This window comes from Haliaeetus leucocephalus, unplaced genomic scaffold, assembly GCF_000737465.1.
Source record: "Haliaeetus leucocephalus isolate CR32 unplaced genomic scaffold, Haliaeetus_leucocephalus-4.0 Scaffold273, whole genome shotgun sequence".
Lineage (NCBI taxonomy): Eukaryota > Metazoa > Chordata > Aves > Accipitriformes > Accipitridae > Haliaeetus > Haliaeetus leucocephalus.
Genome location: NW_010972709.1, coordinates 10,061,231 through 10,087,653, shown reverse-complemented (window position 1 = coordinate 10,087,653; position 26,423 = coordinate 10,061,231). Strand labels below are relative to the sequence as shown.

The window sequence follows — 26,423 nt, the reverse complement described above, 5'->3', positions numbered from 1 at the left end:
CTGAGTTTCCTCTTTTCTTGAGACCTATCAGAAATAGGCAGGAATTTACGTGCATTTGCACATGTGTGTGCCTGTGAGCTGTAAATCCAAAGCTCCCATGTAGTGCAGTAGGATAGTCACATGCTAGGGAAGGGAGCCTGCAATTTACAGGTTTCCCTTGCTACTAGAATAAGCTATGTAGTCTGCCCAGCTACAAAAGTCAGAGTTACAGAAGTTGGAGCTCCACAGCAAAGTAGCTCAAGAATTAGTATTTATGCAGTGAAGAAAAATCTAGCTACAGGTGCAATTCCCCATTTTAATCCTACTCTATCATAATTTTCCTTCTCATACTCCTCTACAACAAAACAATACCAGTTTCACAGAAACATCAAGGTTTACATTAACATATTTCTTACCAGAAGACTCTTTCCCAGGATGTTTTCCACGAGCTTGAAGTCATTACGTAATTGTTTGCTCTTGGAACTGGTGCCTTCCATCTCCTCATCAGCATAAAAGCGGAAGTATAAGGATTCATCCTTAAATTCACTCTTCTCCAGGACTGGAAACAACATGTATGAAATACATACATGCATTTACACAGAGAAAGAGAAACAAAAAAAGAAAGTCAAAGGAAATCCTAAATATTTCCCCAGTCTTAACAGAACAAAGACCAGATGCATCCCTATCAGTCAGCTATTCAGCTCTATATTTTTAAGCTACTACTGTATTTTAGGGGTGTACTTTTCTTCACAGTGCATAGTAGCTCATGATATGATGTCTGACCTCCCCGGCATGAAGAATGTGTATAGAAAGTGAAAGATCCTCTTGGAAGAAAGAGGCTACTCAAAACCTTATGCTCCTTTCCCATGTCAAAATGAATATAGTAAAACTATAAATGGAGCAAAGAGGGGTAAAATGGCTGTTTAAAGCTAAGTGAGATGGCTAAAGAGACTAAGGCATTTCAACCTAAAAAGGAATTGAGGGGGAAATGAGATCTATAAAATTCTGGAAGGCATGACAAAGTTCTTTACCACGTTTTCAAATATGAGACCTGAGGGCTTCAAATAAAAGCAGCAAGTGACAATTTTAAAATCTGAGGAACAACTTCTTCATTCAACTTGTACTTATGCAAAGGAACTCCTTGCCAAAGGATGCTATGAATGCCAAAAGTTTACATGGGCTCAAAACAGATCAAATTCTTTAAAGAAAAAGAATTATTCTTACATTCTTATCAAGTACTATGCAAATTCTCTATTAGTTATTTACAATAATCTGCTCTCAAAAACACTACTCAAAACATGGAGAGCAAATGTTATTTATGACTAAAACTGGATGCTTCATTAGACAAATTACATTTTACTCCTAGGACTTTGTATGTGCTATTTGATACTGATACAGATGTAGTTTGTTTATTTTCCCAGTTTACTAGCAGCGTCACTGAGGATGGATGATGTCTAACTTGGCAATGTGGCACTTCAGATTTGAAAGCTTCAGAGATTCAGCACTGAAGACTGTGCTGCTTGTCCAAGTGGCAAGAACTAGACAATTTTACTTTGTACCTGACATTTCTTGGTGGTATTTCAGGACAGTACTTGGCTAGTGCATTGGTCTGACGGCTCTGAGAGAGATGCAGTGATAAAACATGCCGCTTCTAGCTTGTCTAATCACTTCAGGGCTCATCATAACTATTAGCAAGGGGATTCACTTGGGAAGGTACTAGGCTTAGACATTTTGTGTAGGCTCGAAGACTGCTTTTTAGAAGGACCTGCTGGGATGCCTGCACTTGTAAACACGTCAGCATGTATGGCACAGCCCACAGAAAGGGGATTTTCAGACAGTCAGCTAATCTGACTGAAGTAAGAGCTCCTTTAATTGGCTGTGGGAAGTAATATTGATGCATTACCATGATGCATGAAGCCATTATTGCAGAGTCCAACACCCAGTGCAACAGCTTCCTCCCGAGTCTGACAGTCTCCCTAGAAACAAGAGGATAAATATTACATCTCAGACAACCTCCTAAGCTAAATTATTCCCCTTCCCCACTGCATAGCTTGTGGCTCTGAAATTAGCACAATGCTCTTTGTAGGGAACAATAGCAAGAAATTAAAATAGCTACCCTGTTGCCCAAATCCCATTCATTCCTATATATAGCATCTCTTGTCTCCTACAGGAACTAGGAGGACAAAGACCAGGATTCTGGAAAGTAGTTGTTTAACCCACAAAGGGACATAATATCACCTCAATGCAAAGACTTTTTATTTGCAATCATAGTGTCACACTTTAGGACCCATTAGCCACAGACAATAAAACTCATTCTTAGAGAGAGAAGTTGAGAGATCTTATCTATATTCAATCAAAGGGAGTAAACCTAGTGTATGTGAACTCCAAAGGTCAGACTGGTTAAAACTTCAGCAGTATTCTTTTCTTACACAGCAGACCTACGAACAAAGGCTTCAGTTTCTTACCACCTGAAGCCTTGCGCGTAGTATTTCAACAGAGATACCAAAGGTGACTTGCAAATTCACCAATTTACCTGAAATGGCAGCATTAAGTTTTGCATCTATAATTCAGTTAAATACAAGAAATGCCTAGTTTTCTTTACGTATCTGCTAATTTGCAGTCACAAGTGAAGACTTTACAAACACGCTGGTTGTAATCTTTGGGCAGACATATAAGTTCTAAGTAGTGCTGGTAAAAATCAGCAGGCACGATTGGTCTTACCCAGATGAAAAACATTGTTTAACACTGGTCACTTGATGCAAGATTACCTGCTTCCCACTCCCCAAACAGGCACAAGAGAACCTGGGATCTGCTATCTCACTAAGAGCAGTTGGTCAGCTCATTCCAGCAGGTAGCGGACCTGCTGCTTTGGCAGAGGAGCAATTTCAGTGTATTACTTTCAGTCCTACTAAATTAGAAACTGTACCCCATACAAGTATTACACCTTCTTCTTTCCCCTCCATCTGGAGAACTAGATATCCTGAAGCTCTAGCAGCCACTGCAGAGTAGCATACTGACTTTGTTTTAAGCAAGCCAGCTTGCAGACCAAGAGCCTTCTGATCTTGTCAGCAGAACATCAGTCCTACTTCAAGTCCTACTAAGGAGAGCAGTAGCTATTTGCCAGGCAAATACTGGCAAAGAACATTGCTATGGTGTAAAGATACTATTTAAATACAGGATAAAACAGAACCAGCTCTTGCCAATCAGCAGCACTTACTGGCTCTTGTTGAAAAGACTTTCTGAGAGCAAAAAAAAAGCATGACATTTACAAATTAAGAACTAAATACTGTTGACTTGGTAGGAAAAAGACCAAGGCAATTCTGGAGGAACTGCATGATTATGCAATCACACAAGGAAAGCCAAGAAAAGGGCTTTAATAAACCTGAAGTTTAACTTTTACTATAAACTAATTCCAAGTCTTCGTAAGTCTTTCCTCATTTTCAACATCCTGTCATGCAACAATTCTCAACACTCGCTTTGTGTTACTTTATGGGATAAATGGGTAGTTTATTTTACAGAGGCTGGGACTTAAAAATCTAATTTATTTTTTCAACTGTAAATAAACTAGAGGAGAAATGCCTTGTAATATTACTCTCTTAACCTTTAGGGATCTACTTTTGTTTTAGGCAACAAAATCTTTGTGTAGGAAGGCTCTAAACCAGACTTGGCTACTTCTGATGATGTTAATTGGCCTCAAAACATTCTCCTAGCAAAACAGCATTCTCTAATTACAAAATATAACTTAAAATAGATCATTTCAGCTCACCTGTAAGTACTTCTAAATGTTATGTAGCAATTTGTCCAAAGACAGTGAAAGCAGTAACAAAAGTCTTAAGAAAAAAGAACTGCTTACAATCAACAATCTTAACAGAACGCGTCTCATAACTTTTTCATACAGAAATTGGATGTGAAACTAGGTACACTAGTTTTGACAAGATAATTTATGTTTACTCAGATACAATCACTGAATTTGAGTCAGCAGAGTAAAAGAAACAGTTTATAGTCAGTACCATAGTGAAGAAACATGTCCAGAGCACACTACTATTATTACTATTACTACTGCTACCATTACTATTATTATTGTTGTCTAGTTCTGGTAAGGATATGATGTCTAAAGCCCTAATCATGGTCCATGGCTGATTGTTTTGAGATGCATAAGCCCAGAAATTAAGATGGTCTCTGACCTAGATTGTTTACAACCCACATGTAGGAGAAAAGAAAGCAGATGAACACAGGTAAGTTAAGAACAGCAACCAAACCGCTTTTAAATATTTTGTTGATATCATGGAAAAGAACAGTTTAAGATTATGAAGGGCTCCTTCCAAGTGGGAAGGAAGCCTAAGTCAATGCAATGCACAGAGGTGCAATATATGTACTGCAATAAAAAGAAGGGATGGATGGATAGATGGAAAGAGATAAGAGACTTGCTGGAGCAAAAGACCTAAAGAATCTTACCAGCAGGTTTCTACTTTGCATTTGTCCCTTTATTTCCATTCTACTTTTCATAAAATTGCCATTTTAAGTTTTAGATTTAGGACTGGGGATTCAACTGGTAGTATTTTATCACAGATCATTTCTGGAGGTCTGGATATAAATCTTCAGCCAGATGACCAAAGTACTGTTTTTGTGGCAGTGCAGTCTTTTAGCGCACCCTCAGTAGCACCCAAGACTCTGTGAAATACAAGACTTCTGACATTTGTGAGGTCTGTGTTTCTCTTTGTTCTCAGCCTACTGGCAATGGGAGAAAGATTAGTTTGTAAAATGAAGTTGAGAGGGTCCAGAATCAATGAAAGAATGAACCCCTTCCCTTCAAGGATTACTAAATATACATAGAGACTGTAATATAATTTACAGACACTTTCAGTCTAAATCCATTGATACGGATCAGATATTTCTCCTTTCAGGCTCTGACTGCTGAAACCATTTCTGTTACATTCAAAAGGTCACTAAAGTAATAACTACAGAGAACTCTAATACAGCATTATGTTTTCCAGGATTTTACTTTTTGCCTCTAGAAGAGGCATAAACACTTCCATCTCCAATAAGCACTTATGCTCATTTGTGATTCTCTCCACTATCATACTTAATGCTTTATTTTAGTGTTTCATGCACAGTTCGGCTAAGACATACTATGGGGATAACTGCAATAGGATCCAGCTATTGTGAAGAGCTATAAACAGTAAAAAGACATCAAGTAAATTCAGCGTCAAATCTCCAAGTGACTAGGAAATCCCTTGACCATCCTCCCTCTCATGCAAAAACTCCCTCATAGTGAATAATCTGTGCTAGCATATCACAGGGCACTTTATTAATAAACCTGATAGTCAGAGATGCTCAGCTCCTACAGACCCCTGATATCTACAGAGCCACAAATGCACTGCACATCTAATAATACAGCTCTTACTGCCTATCCAGTCCCAGACTCTGAGTGCATACAATACATAGGGGATAACAACATACATCACATTTAAATACAACTGTTAAATATACACAAGATTAAGCCTCGCTGAGGACCCAAATTATCTCTTGTTGGAAGTATAATAGCCAACAAATTCCAGGTAGGAGGACCAGAGTATGAAATACAATTGACACCATTTCTTTGATTATAAAAAAAGTTCTTACTCTTTTGCTCTGTTCAGTCTTATGAATATTTGTAAAGGTCAAGGAAATGAAAAGCAGTTTTCTTATTAGGGAGGGCTCCTACTGGCATTTATAGTCTAAATTGCAAACAGAAATGAGAGAGACTGTCCTTCAAGACAGTCATCCCTATGTCAATAAATCTAACAGAAACAATAGTCCTCACTTTCTTTGTGCACCACTGCTAAACTAAAATCGTCATGCAAATTGATTGTCAGAAACATAAATAAATATATCCCAGCATTTTTGTGTAACAGGTAGTTATCAGATCAGACACCATCACCAAGATTTTCAAGAAGAGATGCCTAAAGTTAAACTGAAAGATAGATATTTGAGCAGTTAATAAATGCACTACTCTGCAAAAGGCTGAGTATTCATTAGCTCCCACTAAAATATGTTGTTAGCTAATATGGCCAAAGTATGAATGGTTGCTAGAAAATAGTTCAATCTAGTATGAAAACTCCAAGCAAACCCCCATGAAAATTACTATTTGTAAGGATCTACGAGCAAAGATTAATTTAGCCACATAGAGAGGAATTAATCTAAGTCATAGACAGTGATTTAAATGTTTAACAATGTTCCCCTTTAACTGAGCACAGAAGAAATTTCCCTCATCTTTGCATCTGTATACATATACGTATGCACATATATACAAAATAAAAATTACAGAGTATTCTGTATCTCCATATCTGGCTTTAGTACATTCTAGTTCAATCTTAATGTAAAGTTCAGTAAACAGGAGAACTAACAGCCACATTAACCTACCAGAATGAAGAAAAACTGGGAAAGAAATGAGCTACCTTTTCCAGACCAAGAGCTGATGCTTTACTTTGCTGAGTCTTTTTACTGCCCACAGCTCTATGATTAACTATTATATTGGCCAGATTAGCCTGATTACATCTCTCTTCTTTGGCCAAAGCAGACTTCCCCGCCCCCTCAGCTTTCCATAAAGAAGACACAGTTAAATCACATGTAACTGATATGACAACCAGTACTAATATCCTTGCTCTCCTCTATGCTTATAAGAGGAAAACAATTGACTACTCCATTCTCATTCACTTATTTGGCACAGAACAACCCTAAATCATATCAATCTTATTAATGTAGGAGGATGTCAAATGCAATTGCAGGAAACATTTCTGAAGGACAACATCCCTGGTTGTCAGAGGTCTGATTCTCGTTCAAACTAGCCTCCCTTTATGTCATTTTGGCAGTACAGGAGTTAAAGTGACTGTGAATCAGACCATCATTTAAGACAAAACCAGAATGTGCAGTTGACTCTATAATGGTGAGCAACATGGCACACTCTCCCTCTAGATTGCTTTAGAATATCACAGCTAAATTTTTAATTTCCCAAGCCACAAGCTCTTCTCTGTAATTACAAGGCAAATGTGGGGCAACTACAATTTCTAAGGACAACAGTGCAGTTGTTGGTGTAAAACTCTAGATTCATTTTTCAATAAAACTGTACCACACCTATACTAAATGAGATCAAAATTGCTTTAAATGTCTTCCAAATATCACAAGAAATAGAAAAGATCCCCAAGAACAGCCAGTTCACCATCCTAGGGCTAACAAAGAACTTTCTTCCTCTTTATGCTGCCAAATAACAAGTTTTCACCAAATGAACAATAACAGAGAGCATAAGATTATAAATTCAAAGAATCAGAATATATTTAATTATGTTGTAATATTCTCCAGATAAATGTGTTTTATTTACTTTTAAATGGAACTGAAAAATTAAGCTCCTTGTCAATGACAGTAGTATCTTAAAATTTTCTTACCTGTGCAATAAGCCAATCCACTAGTTTACTTGCAGGGATTACTGATTTGTAGGTCTTTAGGTGGTAGTCACGGTCTCTAATTAAGAGAGAGAGTTCAGGGAAAATCAGAAAAAAAAGGTAAACATTTCTTTTACACTGTAAACCTACATATACTATTGTAACCTACTATTTTTAAGTTGAGGAAGGAAGAATTATAAATGGGGTAAAAAATGAGACTCCCAGCCACAAATGAGTAAGACAAAGAATAAGAAACAGATAACCTTTTTCTCTAGAACAAAGAACTAGTTTTTAAACTTTTCTAGCAACTTGAATTAGGGAGACATTTCAGATCAATACAGAGCAGTGTTATTTCAAATTTCTCTCCATGTTGTTTCAAGCCATCTTAGTGAGCTCATATTCCTGCCAGAGGCAACCAGGACATTCTTTTCACAGATATACTGAGCTGCTGCTTTAACTCAGGTTAGAATATTGCCACAATCAGTTCTGTTGCAAATCACATCCTTCTGGCTGGAAGTCATCTTCTAATTTCCATCCTAAATCCATTCATGTCCAGTTTACATTTATTGGCTCACTGCCAGCCCCATCTACAAGCTTAAATATTTCTTTAGTGTTTACCCACCAATGTATTCATAGACAGTGACCCTACATATTCCCTCTGTGCCCCCTTTTTGTTAGGCTCACTGAATTAAGCACCTTTTAGCCTAGTCTGTCAAGAGAGATGTTCCCAGTTCTCCACACCTGTTCAGATTTTACTTCCTTTAACAAAATATCACAGAGTAGCCAGATACAAATAGAGTACACAGTGTTCTTTTATGGCATTAGATAATTTCAGCCATTTTAAAATAAAAAAAAAAAAAAAAAAAAAGTCGTGTATTTAGGTCTTGTAACACAACTTGCACCATCTCACACACAGCCCTTGTAGAGAGCAGCACTGTTCCTGAAATAAGGAAAAGAAACCCTATTGTAACTTGCTGCTTTTTTTGCAGTTTTCTTCCATTCCTCTTCTCAGAGCCATGGAGATAATTGATGTTTTTAGTCTTTCATAAAATACCTCTAAAGAATTTTGATACAAATATAAGAGGACTATGTGACTCAGGACATAGGGCCCTAACACCTTTCACCTCCAGGTCACTGGATTTAATCCAGTTCACGAAAGAATGAAAAGCTCTTTCCATTTTAAGGCTGTTTACTGGCCCCTGTGAAACAAGTTCTGTGGTCTTGATCCAGTTCCTAGTTCCACATCACAAAAGCCATTACCACAATTAATTTGCATTAATTGGCTCCCTCTTGTTGAGAGTCTCAGTAGAGAGGCCAAATGCTGAATGGGCTATGAAGAATTAATTCCTCTCTCACCCTTGGAGGTGGTCCTTCTATTTCAAGCTTGAGGTCCACTGGCATGACTGTGGAAGGAAACTTTCACAGCCACTGTGACTGTTTTACAGTCCGGATGTATCTATACAGCAGCTCAAGAGAAGACTTTATTCTTCAGTTCTGTCAAATCAGCCTCCTTCATTTAGCACCACCCTATTTGATATTTCCTTTTTTCTAAAAATCTAACATGAAACCACCATCTAAAATTCATCCTACTGATGTTCCTTTTACTAATCATCTACAGATACAAATAAGTTGTGACTGGCTTTTGTAAATAAATGCAGCAGAAACGCCTGCGTGTTTGCAGAATGCAGGGTGTGAGAAATTAGAAAGGGAAGCAGGACTTTCAGAACTTGGAAAAAAAAAAAAACCCAGCCAAACAACAACAACAACAAAATGACAGCATTTCCAGAAATATGCGTCCTCAGAACAAAAGCTTTCCTCATAGTGCTTACACACATTTTTCGACTTGTCTTCCAGTAATGTACTAAACCCAGCACAAAGCTGTGGGAGTTTTCTGGGTAGTTCCCCCCCCGCCCCTTATCTTGAGAAAATGTGCTTTTGAAATGTCGGAATAATAAAGGAAAACATAAAAATATTGAGTACTAATGAGTAGGAGTTTCCAGACTGTGAGAAGCAACTCCCAACATTTTCATATAGATGCTGACATACATAGAGCGAGTTTTGAATAAGCTGGCATCAGGATGTTGGTCCAAAGCCCAGTCTTTCACGGCTTGTAGTTAAATGCTTGTCAGGGTGAATATTTCAACACTAGTTCACTGACTTTTCCTCCCATTTAAATCTAGCCTGAACAGGAGTAGAGCATGAATTGTAGAATATTATCCATAATCATGAGCTGCAGGTGAATAGTCAAATATAGATGTGGAAACCATTGAAATTTTGGCAGAAACTTGCTGCCCTACAGAAACTACAGGAATGTAATGTTCTTCACAGGGTCTAGCCCATCTACTCACTGAAGTATTGTCCATCACATATGCAAGTGGGAGCAAGTTCTCTCACCCTCACAACTTCCCTGAAGTAGATCAGAGACATATTCAGAACCTTCTCTACATCTAAGATTTTTCAAAATGTTTTACTTTTTACGTATCAACCCCCAAAGAAGCATTCTTTGTTTCCAGTGGGGTATATCGTCTTGTCCTCAAAAGTACATCAGTGTCGGAGTTTACTTAAAGAAAATTATAAAGGCAACTCCCAGGTTTCCAGGGAATACAACTAAGCAAAATTAGGTCCCAAGGTTGTCAATGAAATAATTGAATTTTGAGATTTATGATTCCTCCAGATCCTCTTGGCACATGCACCTGCTACTGCAAGCAGCTTTGCCAATTTTCTAGAAGGAAGGTTGCACCAGAAAAGTAGGCCTCACCAATCTTGCTAGCATGATTGCAGGGATCAGCAATCTGAAGATGGCAGATAAAGAAGTGGTCCAAAGGCACAGCAGAAAGTAATAGGCTTTGCACAACTAACTTGGCTAAAAGCTAGCTCCTTTAGGCTAACATGAGGCTTGTCAGAGGCAAAAAGACATGATAAGAAGACATGAAAGCATGACAGCCTAGGAGATTCAGTTTTCTAACAGGGAGATAAAAGGAAGAATGAGTAGGAAAGAGAATGGCAGGAAGAAGAGCCTAAACATACTGAGAACATTAAGTCTATCCAGAAGGATCCTAAGATTCCTGAGAGTCTGCTATTTTTCACTAGTCATATACAATTTAGATTCATGCTATCACTAACACAGATTAACCCTGATATTAGAAGATTCTCCAGCTGGGATTCTATTACAAAAATAGAACATTGATAAAACACCACAAGACAGGCCTATGGTAGTTATTTTCTCCTTGTTGATTCCCTCAAGCATAAGACCACATCCCTTTCAGTTTGTGGGTACCCTGAGGTCAGTGAAGTTTTTTGAGCTTCACTTACCATTACTTCTACTCTGCATGTGAATTGCCATCTTAAGAGGTGAAATGTGTATGTGCAAATACACACATGCATATACATAACCATTTTGCCTACCAAGGGCTGCATCATGCTTTCCTGCTCTCTCCATACCCTTTAGGCTGACTGAAATCTATACTATTGTAGAACAGCTATTCTGGGGAAAAAAAACCCCAGAGATCTAACTAAGCAAATTTATGACTGATGAACTGTAACTATCTTTGCAGCTCCTTTTAACATGCCAATAGCATCTCTCACTGAAACATCTGTTGTACGACTCAGGGACAGTTGTACAACAGATTTTAACAAGAGGTTAGTTTTGTTGAGTTTGGGACTGCAGCCATGCCCACCAGAGGTTTTTTTCTTCCTCATCAGTTTTTTGTATGTAAAAATGAAGTTCTCCTAAGTGAAAATGCCTGATTTTCAATCATAAACACCTTAACACAACACCTACATGCTTCACGGTGGTTTCCATTATAGGCCAGAAATGTTCATCTGATGTCACAGTAAGCGAACAACATCTGAAAATCATCTCCTGGGATCTGGGAAGAGAGTTAACTAGTGCTTGCAGATTATCTCAATTCTTTAGCATTTATTATTACAGAGCCAAGTTCTGAACATTTCACCCAAAATTTTCAGGGTTTTTTCAAATTACAGCTTCAGGTGTTGTTCCACTTCAGATTGGTTTTTGTTTGTTTAGGGTGCTTTGAATGAAAGAATCCTAGCATCACATTGGAATCTGTTTATATCACTTTAGTATCTGTTTACATTTTCTATAACCCAAATAATACAGCAGCTACAATCACACCACACAGTCTGCCCTGAATCAGTACTCACTTGTTAATCACACCCACTTTAACTCACAGAAAACGCCAGAGTAAACAAATAAACTTGTGTCACACTAACAGCTCGCTGAACTGATAGAGGGAGCAAATGTCAGGAAGACTGTAACATCAGCCTTTCAGTCTCCCAGAACCCAGTTCCAACATCCTCCAGCAGAAGTACAACTACAGATCTAAACTGTGGAGATAGAAGGGTAGTAAAAGAGCTGAGAAAATGCAGAGAATTACTGTTTTATAATAAGAAAGAAGAAAGATTTCAATAGTAGCATGTCATCCTTTTAACAAAGCCAGATAATATATAGAAGAGGACCATGAAGGTGAACTTACTTTACCACTGGAGTATATAGGCAGTGTAGTCGGCAGTAGAGCCTTACACCCTGAAGAAGGAAAAATAAATGGTATTATCAGTTTTTTTCCTTTTCAGAGAAACACTGACTAGCTAAAGCTAGCAAAACCTGGACACTGACGTCTCTACTCAGCTGGAATTATCTATTGATTAACTGTTTTTCAGAACAGTTCCCTTATCTTCTCTGTCAAACATTTTTTCTTCTTTTCCTGCCTCCAGAAGCCAAAAAAATCTGTTCTTGTATCTCTAATCACCTTCATTCCAACAATTTCTCCATTAATTCCTCCTCACAATTAACCCACGAACTGATGTCCGTAAGAAGAAATCCAATTTATTAAAAGGTATACGGGCAGATATGGGATCAACAGAACTCATTTGACATACAATTATCAGGAACAGCAGTTAAATATTGATCTCTTCTATCTCCCTGAACCATAACGTCCAGATTTTCAACAGACATGCTGTATTATGGCCTACTGTTTTCTTTTAAGACCTTTCATTACTATATTAGGATTGTAATCAGCAGACTTGGGTGCAGCCACAACTGTATTGTTATTTATTGCTAAGCTCTGCTTCCTCCTCCCTAGAGTGAATGTCTCCTACGGCATTAGGATGGATAGCTTAATACAACAAAGATAAACAGCATTAGAGATCTCCTATACAACAGGTCAACGACATTCAGAGGCAGAGCAAACTCTTTTGCTGCAAATCACAAGGTTCCAACTAAGAATGATAATACAAACCTTGGACATGATGTCTTCCAACTCACTTCTTGGCTTGTACGTTCCATCATCATAGCGAAATCTGTACATCACCTGCTCATTCTTAAACTGATGCTTATCTGAAACTAAAACAACAGTATGATAATTAAAATTAGTCTTTTCTCCCCTGCCATGATCTTCATAGGCCAGTTGGTATGTCTACACCTAAGTATTTGCTGGTATCATTTTCTGAAGAGAGGACTCAGCTCTTCAAATTTCTCCTTATTGTGTATATACATGCTTATGTGCACTTCTGAATAGCTCCACCAACAAAAGCAGTTTTCTAAAATACTGCAGCTCAAATAAAATTGAAAGTTCTTCTTTTTACACCGGGTTCAATTTATGTAAGGCTTTGGAAACAGTCCTTGTGAAGGCAAATGGGACCATTTGACATTTTTCGGTAAGTTTTGAACAAGGTGCCTGCAAATTCCCACAACAGTTACCACAGCGCTAAAGTCATTCTTGCAGTTGCCCGAAGTTCCACAACTCCAAAAGCAGAAGCATGCTGGTGAAAGAAACTACAGCTGTTAGAGGTATTCTTCTACCATGGTTCTTGTATTTACTAGTGAGTTTCTTCTAAAAATTAGTATTTTTGACAGACTGCTTTTTCACCCAGAGTAGCTATTCCACTGTAGGGCAGTTAAAATCTTATTGGGTAATGCTATATAGTGTTAGGCTTTAAAGGCAAGGACACAAAAGATGTTTCAGTGTCATAAGGACCCATTTCAAAAGAAGCATAGGCCAAAATCAGAAAAGAGTTGAAAACCATACCCAGTTTCAAACAGATTTATCCAATGCACCAGACTGGAAGAGGGTTGAAGTCTATATCCAATTATATGTAGGTTTATCCTGTCTCTATTCCAAGGTAACCTATTTCAATAGAACATGGAGGTAGGAAACCCTCATACTGAGGATAGTAATTTAGTAACTAGTAGAAATTATTTATGTCACTGATTAGTAAAAAAGTGGTAATTATAAATAAAAAGTGCCAATGACTATTCAAATTCAAAATAAGTAATAAAGTATCTTCCACATTTTACAGTATGTAGTATAGAAATGCCATTGTTCACAGTTTGATTTAATGGAGACCGGTTACAACTATGTAGAGAAGGAGGAGGAAATCCAGAGAAGAGCAACCAAAGCAGACAGCAGATAAGGTGGGGTAGCTTAGTCACTGTAGTCTTTCCTGCCTTTGCCAATGTAACAAAACCAAGGCCAGGCCTTTGTGCTGGAGCACCCTTGAGTATTTTGGATGCAGTATTTGATACCATAGGCACAGCATTTGATGAACTGAGAGAAAACATGGATTTACACTATTTAAGATGCATCTTAGCCTGAGTTTGATTAACCTGAGAAAACTGATTGCACTGGATGACTAAAGACAATTAAACTGGGTTAGGCAGACTCAGAAGTACCAGGACTCAGTTTGAGATTTAGTCTGCCCCTTGCAGAATGGGTGGGATAATTGTTCAGAAGACAGAGACCAGAAATTCTTAAGACCTTCCCTCATTACATAGGACATCCTGGTCTTTAATTAAGATTCCTGCTTTTGGTGATATTCTTCCTTAATTTCACAGAATGAAACAGAATTTGCAGGATCTGGTGTATATCCTTTTGTATACAGTGGAATTTCTAAGCTGCATAAGCTATTGACTTCTTTGAGTGTCTGTATGCTCTGGATTTTGTATTTCTAAATCCAATCGAGAATCAAAACTCCAGAAAGTGTCTTTTGTGTCTGGCACACAGCAGATCAGGTTCTGATCACTTCTGCTCTCTGTGACAGGTACCAGCACTTCCACATCAGCAGCCCCAGATAAAATAGCCAGAATTAAAGGAGATACAGAAGAAAATGAGTGATAAAACACACAGAGCTCAGCATTTAGCAATCTTCTATGGCTCTGCTTCTCAGGCAGGCTGAGAGACAGATCAGCAGTTTTCACCTGACAGTAATGTTATGCCAAGTGAAAACAAAAGATTAAAGATATTGCCTAATGTAGAATAGGGGTAACGGTGTCGTTACGGTGCTTAAGTTTTAAGTTCTTGCTATGTTAGGAGACACATAATGGGATACTTTCATGTTTAATGATTTATCAAAATCTCAAGGAATATTTCCTTCAGTAAATGCAGCATTGCAAATACCTTCCAATGTCTAGCAATAACTGTCATTGGAGACACTAACATCAGGAACTCTAACTACAGGCAACATTAAAACCAAACTGGATGCCTCTTACTCACAGGGCATTTGAATAAGGGGAACAGTAGATGTAACAGCACAACTTTCTTTGAGCTGTAAATGTGTTTAGAGAAAAAGGACACTGCTGAAAGTGTCAAAGCATGAAGTTATGGCAAGGTAAACAGTCATCATGAAATAAAAAGTCTCAGTAGAGCTTTTTGCACCAACAGTGCAAGTGTACACATTCGGAATGTAGGCAAGTAAGGGTGTGAGCACAAAAGAGCACTCTTCATCCAAAGGGGGATCCCTACACATTGGAGCCAGAGTGTTTCAGTTCTCCAAAGCCACAGTTAGGGCCAAGTACTCTAAAGCATTCAGAGCTTTTGAGCTCATGCTCGAAGCCCTTCAAAGTCTGAATGTGCCTGAAAGTACGTCTCGGTACCTGGAGGTAGAAGTTTATGTACATGAAGAATTATGGTACTGCTCATATTAGATTTCTCTATGTGTTAGTTAAAGGAAGATAACAGACATCATTTCTTAACAGTGGTGTTGTCACCTGAAAGACAAGTTTGTGGAGCTGAGTTACCAAGAGATTAAAGCAAGACTAGTCTAATTAAATGGCTCCCCTATTTAAATTGGTTTCCAATTTTGTATGGAAATGTAGACCACTGGTGACTTAAGACCTATATACCATATTCCTTTGATGTGCATTTTGCAGCTAAACTCACCTGAATGTTGAAATTGGGGCATTTGCTGTTTAACTAGAATAGGACTACATTGCTCTGTTTGCATAATGCAATACGAAAACAATAGGAAACAGCAGGACAAATCTGGATGTAAAGGACATCATCTGGAGAAAGACCTTATTTTAGTAGAAATACAGATAGCAGAGAGAATTTTCAAACAAGCATCTTGTGCTACTTTGGTCATGCAATGCTTCTGTATGCACTACCCTACTCTTCTAAAATACCCCTTATCACAACACTTCAAGGTCATCTGCTGGGTGTGATGAAGAAATATGGTGCATCACTATTTTAAAGAGAGACATTCCTGCCAAATGAGCTAGAAAGAACAAATCCCACAACAAACCCTCCATCATCTCTTTTCTTTACAACAAGCAGTCTCATTAGAAAGAATGACCCATCGTCTGGAGCCCTTCACTCTGTACCTGTGCTCCATTCTAAAAGAGCACTGCTCAACTATCCTCTGTACTGCTGATGTCTCATATGGAAAGCTGTATTTATTGATCACTACAGATTTTCAAACACACACAGTACAAAGGAATATACACCTGACATAGTCCGCAACAAAGATGATGCAGAGAAATCAAGCAACTGCAAGCATTAACACTTTCAGGATACCCAACAAGCCCTGTTTCGTGACATAAATTTGCCCACTCATTAATCCCAAAAGTCATTAAACATTTTGAGGATTTGATGGTATGGTACAGGGAAGTATTTGAACATCATGTTAACAGCTGCAGTCAGTTTTCCACCCTTATTTCCAGGGCTTCACTGGAATCTGACATCTCTTTATGGCATGGAGCACTCACCATGATGAATGATTCCATTCTCCAATAGCGCCTGTCCCAGGTTGACCCCTTCCTCTGGTTTGCTTATCTCTCCAATCTCTGTGAGCCATGATACAAACTCACTGCAAAGGGAAGCAGAATAGAAACAATTAGCTTTTTCGCTCTGAATATAAGCAGATACATGCCTCTGCAAGTCATCAGCCAACCACAGGAGACTTTCTCCTTAAAGAAAGTGTGAAAATTGTTTGATGAGACAATACCTCTATTAGGTGGCTCAATTTCCTTCATTTCTGGAGGAAATGCTCTGCAGAAGATCCAGATCTCCTATCCGTGACTTTTCCCACCATTCCTCTAACTCATCATAATTAGCATACACAAAAAAGGAAAGAATTGGCTGGATCTTCAAAGATGCTGCAAATGCTTATTTTATTGAGCAATCCAGACATCCAAGGGGGAAAAGCAAAGCAAGATTAACTGATTGCCTTAAAACCAAGTTGGACAGTAGAGAAAACAGCTACATCTATCCCTCCAAGCACTGTGGTCTGACTTAGTTACATATGCTTACCTTTCTTCACTGGGTCTGGTTTCTGTGTCATCATCGTCATCCCCCCCTCCTGTCGTCCCGTCCCGTCCCCCCCGCCAGTGGTGTAATTGCATAGGCTTTAATGGAATCACAGTAAGACTTAAGACAGAAGATTCAACCTAATGAATTCAAGCACACAGCAGTAAGAGAGAGCACAAGTCCCACTGACAGGTTAATTTAAGGTCATTTACTGGAGCTGGTGCCTGGCAGATACATAAGTGATGCTTCTAATTTATAGACAAAAGGTGCTAAGTCTGCCTGCTCATGCAGCACAAAACAAAATCTCTCTCTGGTGAAGGGGAGAGCTGCACATATGGGCAGTATAAAAGCCAAAAATGGATAGATATGTAGGATGTTACTCAATTAGAAACAGTAAGTACAGAAAAATGGACATTGCAAACCTGACGAATAGAGCACTGCCAAAGCCCTAGGGGGCTGAGCTGTTTGCCAGGTTAATTAGTGATTATACTACAAATGTGTTAAATTCATAGGGAAGAACAAAAGGAATATATGAAAGCAGAGTGACATATGGGAAACCTGAGTTCAGTAAACCACTTGGGTGCTTGCCAACATGCAGAGGTTTGCTGCTTATCAACAGCAGTACCCATGCCTCCACTTGTGGGTTCAAAATGAAGTATTTTTAGTCTCTTCATGTTTATCAGAGCTGACTCATCTAAGCTGTAGGTAGTATTTGATTCTGCCTTTAGAATAACAACAATGTCAGTACTGAAAACTTCGGTTTGCTGAGGGGCTACTCTGTAACTGTCATAATGTAGAAAAAGCAGGAGAATCTATTCAAGTATGCCAGGGGAATCCCATGGAAACCAGTAGAGTTTTGTAAAACTCCTAAAGCCAGAGTACTGTAGTGATGAGTCAGACTCTCTATCTCCTAAGGAGAGCTCATTCTCAATTTCCCAGTGATTCTCAACTGTTTCTAAAAGTATTTAAAAGCTGAAACAGAATATAAACTGCAGAGGGAGGAAAAGTAAGAATGATCCTCCACACTCATTACTGAGAATACAAGACACACTCTGTGGAGTGCCCCATCACAGACATGCAGGCCAATGGCTCTAATCATGTTAAGTACCCAGGGTAGGTGCCCAGCTGCTATACATTTTTCCATCAAGCGCAATGGGTCTCTGGCAGTTTACAGCACTTAAACAGTTGCCCAAAACTTCAGGGGAACACCGCTACCCTGTTAGCTTTCCTGCTGCTTTTATTTGGAACTGTGTCCCTGGAGTCTATTTGGATTGTAAAGGTAAGGCAGTCTTCTGAAAGTTTGAAATTGCAAGCTGAAAAAGGAAAATAACTGAACGCTACTCTCACAGCCCTGAAGCTTCAGAACCATGGGATGGTTTTCTTAAGAGCTACTTTAAGACTTCTGTGGCATTTGATTCACAAGCAAAATCAGTTATTGTTTGCTCTGAAGGCTTTATAAGCACTGAAAGTGCATGATCCAGAAACATTCCAAGAGGTTTTTTACGTATAGGCTGGACTGTTGTTAAAAAAGCATCAACCCAAAAAGTGGATGACAAAGCTGGATTTGTTTCCTCATCTTGTCCTAGGCAGTTCTCCAGTACAACTGTGCTGCCATGCTCAGTTTTCATCTGGCATGCAAGTCAGAACACCATCTCCCAAGTATACTTCTGAAATTAAGGGACTTAGAACAGCTGGGTTTCTACTCAAGAAATACACAGGAAAATCCAACCCATCTAGGTTTGTGCAATCTGATCAGATATGTTTGGAGTCTACTGAGGTTAATAGATCCTCTCTATTACAAGTTCAATACAGTTCAAAGTTTTGCAATCAATTCAGTGCAGTGCTGAAAAGAAGCATAGCAAGCATAACAGTTACACATACTGGCACCAACACACATCTTTCCCACTGTATCACTAGTCACATGCCTAAATGCCAGTACACCTGAGGAGTGGTTAGCAAAATGGATTTGCACTCAAGCAAGTCAGTTGCTGAAGTTAAGTTCAATAAACAGTCTTATAAATAAATGCATGTGATTTCTGAAGGTATTAGAATTAATTCATGCTTTTTTTTTTGCCTGCAAACACATTTTAGCTCTTGAATTATTAGATGTTATCTGATATCCAAAGACCAAGAGAAAAATTATTTTTTGTGGCCTTAGTGTTACTCTTAGCTGCATGTAGCAGAAAACCACTAAGTACATGTCAACACAGTTATTAGTGACTCCCTTAGGCAGGAATATCTGAAAAAATGAATACGTCACAGCTAATATGCATTATTCAGGGGAAGCCGCAGGAATGATACCAAAAGTCTGCAAGCCATGACCAGATTGTACTGACTGAATTGCACTCAACTGAGTTGCCCAGGACTGGACCAACAAGTGACTGTTGAAAACTTATCAGCAGTTATTTTCTATGGGGAAGGCTAGAACATTAGCAGAAATAATGCTTTTGTTAGAAATCAGGATACCTGTAGGTATCTCAGTCTGGGCTCAGTTACCCATTGGCAAAGTTAGGTCAAGTCCTCACTACTGGAGCATCAGGTGGCTGTCAAGCAAACTAAGGGCAATGAGCAGGAAAGATTGTGGAGCATGTAAGAAAACAGACATTTTAGAAGAAAAATGAGTAGCAGGAAATCCCAGGAAACACTTGAGACTAAGCAAAATATCAGGGAATCCACAACAGACTCATGTATATCAGCACTGGAAGAACATAAATTTCTGATCCGGTACTTCTTGTTGCATGGAAAACAGGAAATGCCATATCATGCCTCCAAAATCAGAGCTTAAAGGTTTCAATTTGAATCCAGCAAGATAACTGGGGGCGGGGGGGGAGAAAAAAGTAACCAAATCTTGCCAGCCTATGCTACCAGATTGCCTTCTGTCAGGCAGAAAGACAATGCATCATTTCCACACCCTGTACACAAGGAATGCTGCCTGCAAACTGCTGTTACAGAGACCAGGGGGAGGGAAGGGAAATGAATGGATAATCTGCCTTTCAGAACTTTTTTTCCTCCCACAGCTGATCATTTGAATCATAAACAGCTGAACTGGAAAAGTCTTCTCAGGTCAACTAATATGTCTCCCTATATGCCATGCAGGACATTTCCCTACAACAGCCCCACTGCTACCATACCTTATCTCTCATCTGATTTGTCCAAGGGGTCTCTCTTCTACTGCTTCATACATATCATTCTTAAGAATTATTTTGTAATATCTAGCCTGAGTGAAAGAGTTTTTTCTCAGCCAATAAAGCCCTATACTTCTAACAAATGCATCAGGTCTCCTGATGCACAAAATTTCATTTGTGTCTGTTGACAAACAGAAAAATTCTAAATTCAATCCTGAGACTTGGACAGTTCTGCTGGATTTAAACATCACCTGGTAAGCATTTGCTTGTATACAAAAGAGGATACAGGTTAGGCCACCAACAGCCCTGAGCTTGTGGGAGTTAAGGTATTTTTTCTTATTCCTTTTGCTGATTTGAAACAGCTGTTATGAGTTACTGTACAACAGAATGAGCTGTCACTGTACAGCCTGCACATGGCATAAAATAGAAATCAATGATTAATTTTAATAAATCACAACTATAATAGGGGTTATGGCCTTTTCAATTAAGCAGCATCAAAGCACATCTGATCTGACCTCACAATACCGTCCACAGAAAATCCAGAGTCCATTCTTTCAATTGGTATGAAAGGGCCTTTTCAATTCAAATGCCACTTACTTGCCAAGAAAGCACTTGGGAACAGTACTTAATTTTCTCCTCCTGTCTTTGATAAGGTTCACTTTCTTGCTCATCATCATTTGGTACAGCTTCTCTCCTTTCTCTGCAATCATGACATATGCATCCCTCTCCATTCCCAGTTTCAAACCTGGAATACAAAGCAGAAATTCTCTCAGATCCTTAACATCAGATAAAGTGTTTGCTGAGAGTCAAAAGCTGAGGCCAAACAGAAAAAAAATGGTAGAAACACAAAAATTAACTGACTTCTTTTCCAAAAAAGAGGAAATTGGGTCATTTATTTATCTGAGTAAAAAACTGTCATTGGTGAGTTTAGCACCACTGAGATGCTTGCAGCTTTTCTTCTCCATTTTAAAAAGTAGCTTTAAACTTATGGTTACATCACATCACACAAAGTAGAATGATTTACAGAACACAGAGAAGTTCCAAATCAAGATAAAACATATACCTTCTGAAACTGATTTCCTGTTGTAATTTCACTTTTGACCCTGAAATAACTGCTGGCATAAGACTTGTTCGAGGCAGCTGAATGCTTGACAGAGCAGATGACTTTTTGAGTGTTCTATTACTTGAAGCCAAATATACAGAACTGCTGAAATCAAATTCACATCCTTAACTAAATCAAAACTAGACAGGAACATTATTTTCTCACCCTTTCTTAATTAGCCTATTTACTAATACCCCGAGGCTAACAATACAGTTTGACAATCACATTATCCAGTCAATGAAAGAAATACTGAATGATTTAAGGAATGATAGATAATTGGATATAGAGAAAATTTCACATCCATTTTGTATGAGTTTCCACATCTCTCATGTTTACTTGAAAATTGCTACAGTCAGGAGGATGATCTCTGAAAACAATAGGTGTCTATGTTACAACTATCGTCATAACTGGCATTTTCTGGCACTCTTCCCTTTAGATTTGCAAATTGCTTGAGGAGGACAGCATATAAGAAAAGCTGTTTTTGTTGCTGTAGATGTTTTGTCTCTTCTAGCCTGAACAAATCATTTTGTTTTCTGGCTATGTTATTCTAGAACTTGCAAATCTAGACAACTCTGCAGTTCAAAACAAAGGCACCGATTTGAGACATCTCTAGGCTTAGCTTTAAAACAGGGAGCCTGAACTGGTCCTGTACTTACATGCCTAATTTTTACAGAGATTGACATTAGGCAGAATTTAAGTGATCAGTGTTAAGGCTAGAAAATGAAACCTGTACGTTCTTTGGGAAGAGCAGTTCACCCTCACTGGACATAAATCCTGCTGCTCTATGGTAAGATACTGAAATGAATTAACAGTCTTCTGTGTCATCAGAGCTGCTTTCTAGCTTTTTGTAAATGTTTAATGCATTTTTTTTTAGAGGCTTGAAATGCACGTTCCAGAAATTAGTCTTGCACAACATTTTGTCTTTCAAATACAGTATTTCTTTCATGTGTCCAATATCTGGCTAAAGGTTTTGGCTCCACAAATCCCCTGGCTTATTGCCGGTATTCTTCCATCTTCTTATTTCTCCAATACTGTGATCCAATCCAATGCAAACGCTGACACGTGTAGCTGAGGCTAATTTGCAACGTGAACTTGTGATAGAAAACAGCCTGTGTAACAGTATACATGTTTCCTGCTGGTCTTACATCACTGAATTCCCCAGGCTCTGATGTAAATGGCAGGCTGGAATGCACATTCTACCCAACTCATCCTACAGAATTGGGAATCTCACCAAGCTTTCTAATCCAAACACTGATATCTCTGTGACTTTGTAAGTACTCTGATCCAAAGGAGATTTTCCAGTAAGGCCTGGAATGTCTGCCAGAATATCCATGCTTATCCCGAGTGCCTGTCATCAGCTGCCACATCATAAAACTATATGACAAAAAGATTCAGAAAAAAACCCACTCTTACTAGACAATGCTGCATGGAAAACTTTGAGAAACTTTCTATTAAGGAATAGTTCTTTTCCCTTCCTAATATTTATTTCCGTCACCTCCCCATATTCTCAAGCTCCCTGTTTATATATGGCCTATTTTTCTAGTCCTGTCTTTTTACTTCTTATTGAACCTTCTCTCTCCTCACACATTTTACCCGATGCACAGGAAATTCCGCAGAGCACTAGCGACCTCACAAAGGGAAAACTCACTATGAAATCGAAACTCACTGGATCTTTGAGAGATATGATTTAGAACTCTGAGGGTAAAAGTAAGAGCCAAGAAATGTATTTTATTAAAAAAAAGAACATCATGTGGAAGATCAGGACCCTTACAGTAGAGTGGGATGCAGAACTGACCAATGAGCAAAAATCAAAACTGATTCTCCCTCATGCCTTCAGGTAGTTGTTTTGAATTTACACCATGCCTGATCTACATTTTGAAGGCTGTATCCTTTCTATTATCCAAAGTATTGGGGTTTATATATGATACAGTATGTTATATTCTATGGTAACAAATAACACTGCAATGTGCATTGTGTTTAGCAGATTAGATGCAAAGTATTGTAAAATAAAAACTAAGGTTTGGATTTCAAAGAAGATTAAAGGATTTAGATTCTCTGCTTTCATTAAACTTCAGTGACAGATCTGTAACTTTCTTAAAATACTTTACAAATCTAAAGCATTATTGCATAGCAAGTACAAGTTCTGAAAACCCACTACTAAAAAAGGGTTTCGGACTGCCTGCTTTCAATATTAGCATAAATGAGCAATTACATCTTTAATGGAGTTGCATGTGCAGAGAGGGAAACAACTTCTAAAAGGCACAGAATGTTTTAAAATAAGTGTCATTTTCTCTGGCAATGATCTATTATTGTTCTAATTGAGCAAACAGGGAAGCAAGTTAACTTGTGAAAGATAGTTCCAACTTTTAAAGGAACTCAGAACTTTTATCACCTACCCTGATCCATGGCTTCGTGAGCTTGCTTCTATTGTACGATACCATTTCAAGATAAGCTTAGCTTTTGTTTCATTCCACAAGAAAAGATAAAAGTGACAAGCATCTGCATACATCTGACACTGTTCTGTCTAAGTGTAATACTTCTAGAGTTCTTCTCCATGAGCTGTTCTGTTTATTTCAAGATCATGGAGGCCAAGTTTGTGAGAATGAGTTTGTGTCACTGCCTCTGGAAAAAGGATGCAAACTGGATTTTTTTCTTTGCTTTTACCAATAAATACAATAAAATTTTATCTTATTTACAAATAAAAGACCAACAAATGAAACTGATTAAATGTAATTTTTTTTTCACAGTAATTCAATGCATCAAAGAAACTGACTCTGGTCAGTTATTTATTTAATAAATATACTGACACAAGTCCATAAAAACCCCAAGGCACACATTCAGAAATATTTGTTTTCAACCACTTGATTCTCCTTGTCATTAAGGATAGATTTTAATTCTGCCCATGGAGGAAAAAATACAACCTTTTCTTTTTCTCTTGGATACTTATACATGCCTGTTCATTTCTCCTTTGTACCCAAGTTCATTCAGTGCATTGGAAAATACATTATCCACTTACTCTCTCTCTGCTCCCTTTCCTTGATTATAGCATCCAGCCATTTCTGTTTGTCCTCTGCAGTCTTGGCCATGCAAACAAACCATTTGTTTTTGGCTGTGTTGTGTATCTTCCAGCCATTTGTCACAGTGTAGCCGTTGCTGTGGTAATCTGCTGTAAAAACCCAAAGCACAATACACACAGTGAACAGAAGGCCTGCTACTTTAATCAGATCAGTGTGGGACACCTTAATTAAAATTTTCTCCTTTGAAGAGCTTGATTTCTGGAGATGTTCCTCATGCATCAGTCTTACTGACTGTCTGTGTGACTGTTTTCTTACTTACCACTCTGGAAGTACAAATATTAATAGAAGTATCCATGCCTGGGCTGTTCAAACTGACTGAATGTTTCAGTCCTAAGAGTAACACTTTGTAATTTCACCTCAGAAGAAGAACTAAAATATTTTAAATTACAATGACATCAGTGAAAAAGTCTATGATGTTTGTTTAGGTTATTTGTTCTGAACTTTTGGAGACATGCTAACTTCTTGCACTGTAAGTATTTTTGTCCACAGGACATGGGAACTCTTTAAGTGTCAACTGTCTAAAGGACATAATATTAATTCCCGACTTATTACAATAGGAGCAGGGGCTGGTGTGGCCTTTGTGGATGAAATTAGAAACCCATCCTTCTTCCTGCCTGTGTCAGAACACAAAAATCGTAACACAACTGCCATTCCCATATTTCATTCACAGCCACATTCCTTGCTACTGATTTGATGCTAAGACTAATATTTGGTAGTATTCTAAATGAGAAGAAGATCCATGAAGTTCTGTTATTATAGCTGTAATGGCTTAAGATGTAAGAAAATAAAGGACGGAAAGAAGATAAAATATCTTTTACTAAATTAACTTGGATTAGGAGAAAAAATAGACAAGCTTCTGGGTACACAAACTCTTCATAAGGTCATTTCAGAATGAAGGACAAGTGCCTAAAAGCATGTCCAGTCTTTCAATTATATAAGTTCATCTAATAACAAATGCACCAGAAGTTACATAGCTTACTTAAGATTTCATTAAAGGAGACAGACAAGTACTTTTGTACCAACTTCCAACATAAGATCTGGACTTGCCGTGTTGTTAAAAGACAGTATTTGGTCTCTTACCTGTTCCATCTTCTACATTCTCCACCTCCATGACTTCTGTATTTATTCGGCCCCTGAAGATATAAAGGGAGCCATTGATTGACTTTGTCCGTTTAGATGGCTTTTTTCCAGTAACTCTGCAATCAGGATTTAGACTGTTAGCAACACATAAGCAAATAGTGTAACACATATATGCATAAATCAATCTGATATGACCATTAAAAAAGGATTCTAATGTAGTGTTTTGTGGTATTTGACCATGTTTCAGATTTTAAATAATTGGAATACTCAATCAGCTCACAAAGATAATCATACAACAGTGTCAGTACAGCAATAAAGAGTTTATTTTGCAAGATTATGTGAAGATTGGGATGCCTTCAAGATTTACATTCTTGATGCGTAACTGATTGAAATGCCAGTACAACTGAACTGTGTGTGGCTTTGGGATGAAAGCTGCAGTATCACCTGACACAATGTTAGATTTGCTTCCTTTGTTTGCCTAAAACTTTGATAAATTTGTTGTATGTGTACCAAGTTTCAAATATGAAATGAAACATGTAAATAGGCTAGTGTCACATGGTCTGTCATATGTGTGTTAAATGTCATTATATGTGTCATTTGTGAAAGTGCTGCTGCGGTGATTTTGCACCAAAGTTTACCTCCTTATCCATAAGCTTTATAGTGTCTCTGTTGAAACGTCTTGTAAAACATTTCAGGAAAGCACTTTTTATTGCTAATTATGTTCTGATTTTTATGTCTAGAATAGGTTTAAAACTATCCAACTGACACCTGCTGAGCTTTAATATCTAAGAACAACCCTGCTATGTGAATGAAAACACAACCGGTCAAATGATCATCATTTCAGATGGCAGGTGTCCAACCTCTGTACAGTGAAGGGATTGCTGTGGCAACTTGCCAGGAGCTCATAAGATTCAAAGAATATTGCAATAAAAACAGCTGGGGAAAAAATTTCTGTCAAAGTAAAATAGCTATGATAAACTGAGGTGAGAGGAGAATCACCAAGTTTTTCTGAACAATGTTTCCTTTTACAGCTAGCTTTAGTGACAAATAGACATTTAGTGATGACCCTATATTTACATCCAATCAGACTGACAGGGACT

At 38.2% G+C, this 26,423-nt stretch overlaps 1 protein-coding gene across 1 annotated transcript in view; it reads right to left on the bottom strand.

Moving 5' to 3' along the window:
- The window catches only part of PREX1 (phosphatidylinositol-3,4,5-trisphosphate-dependent Rac exchange factor 1), a 173,321-nt gene that overhangs the window by 37,743 nt on the left and 109,155 nt on the right, over positions 1-26,423 (bottom strand). Inside the window, exons 9-17 of the mRNA XM_010569790.1 lie at positions 25,324-25,439; positions 24,183-24,332; positions 20,662-20,809; positions 16,399-16,499; positions 12,656-12,759; positions 11,894-11,943; positions 7,401-7,476; positions 1,883-1,955; positions 396-538 (exon numbers count right to left, since the gene is read on the bottom strand). Coding sequence (XP_010568092.1) covers positions 396-538; positions 1,883-1,955; positions 7,401-7,476; positions 11,894-11,943; positions 12,656-12,759; positions 16,399-16,499; positions 20,662-20,809; positions 24,183-24,332; positions 25,324-25,439 — 961 coding nt within the window. The remainder of the gene's footprint in view (positions 1-395; positions 539-1,882; positions 1,956-7,400; positions 7,477-11,893; positions 11,944-12,655; positions 12,760-16,398; positions 16,500-20,661; positions 20,810-24,182; positions 24,333-25,323; positions 25,440-26,423) is intronic.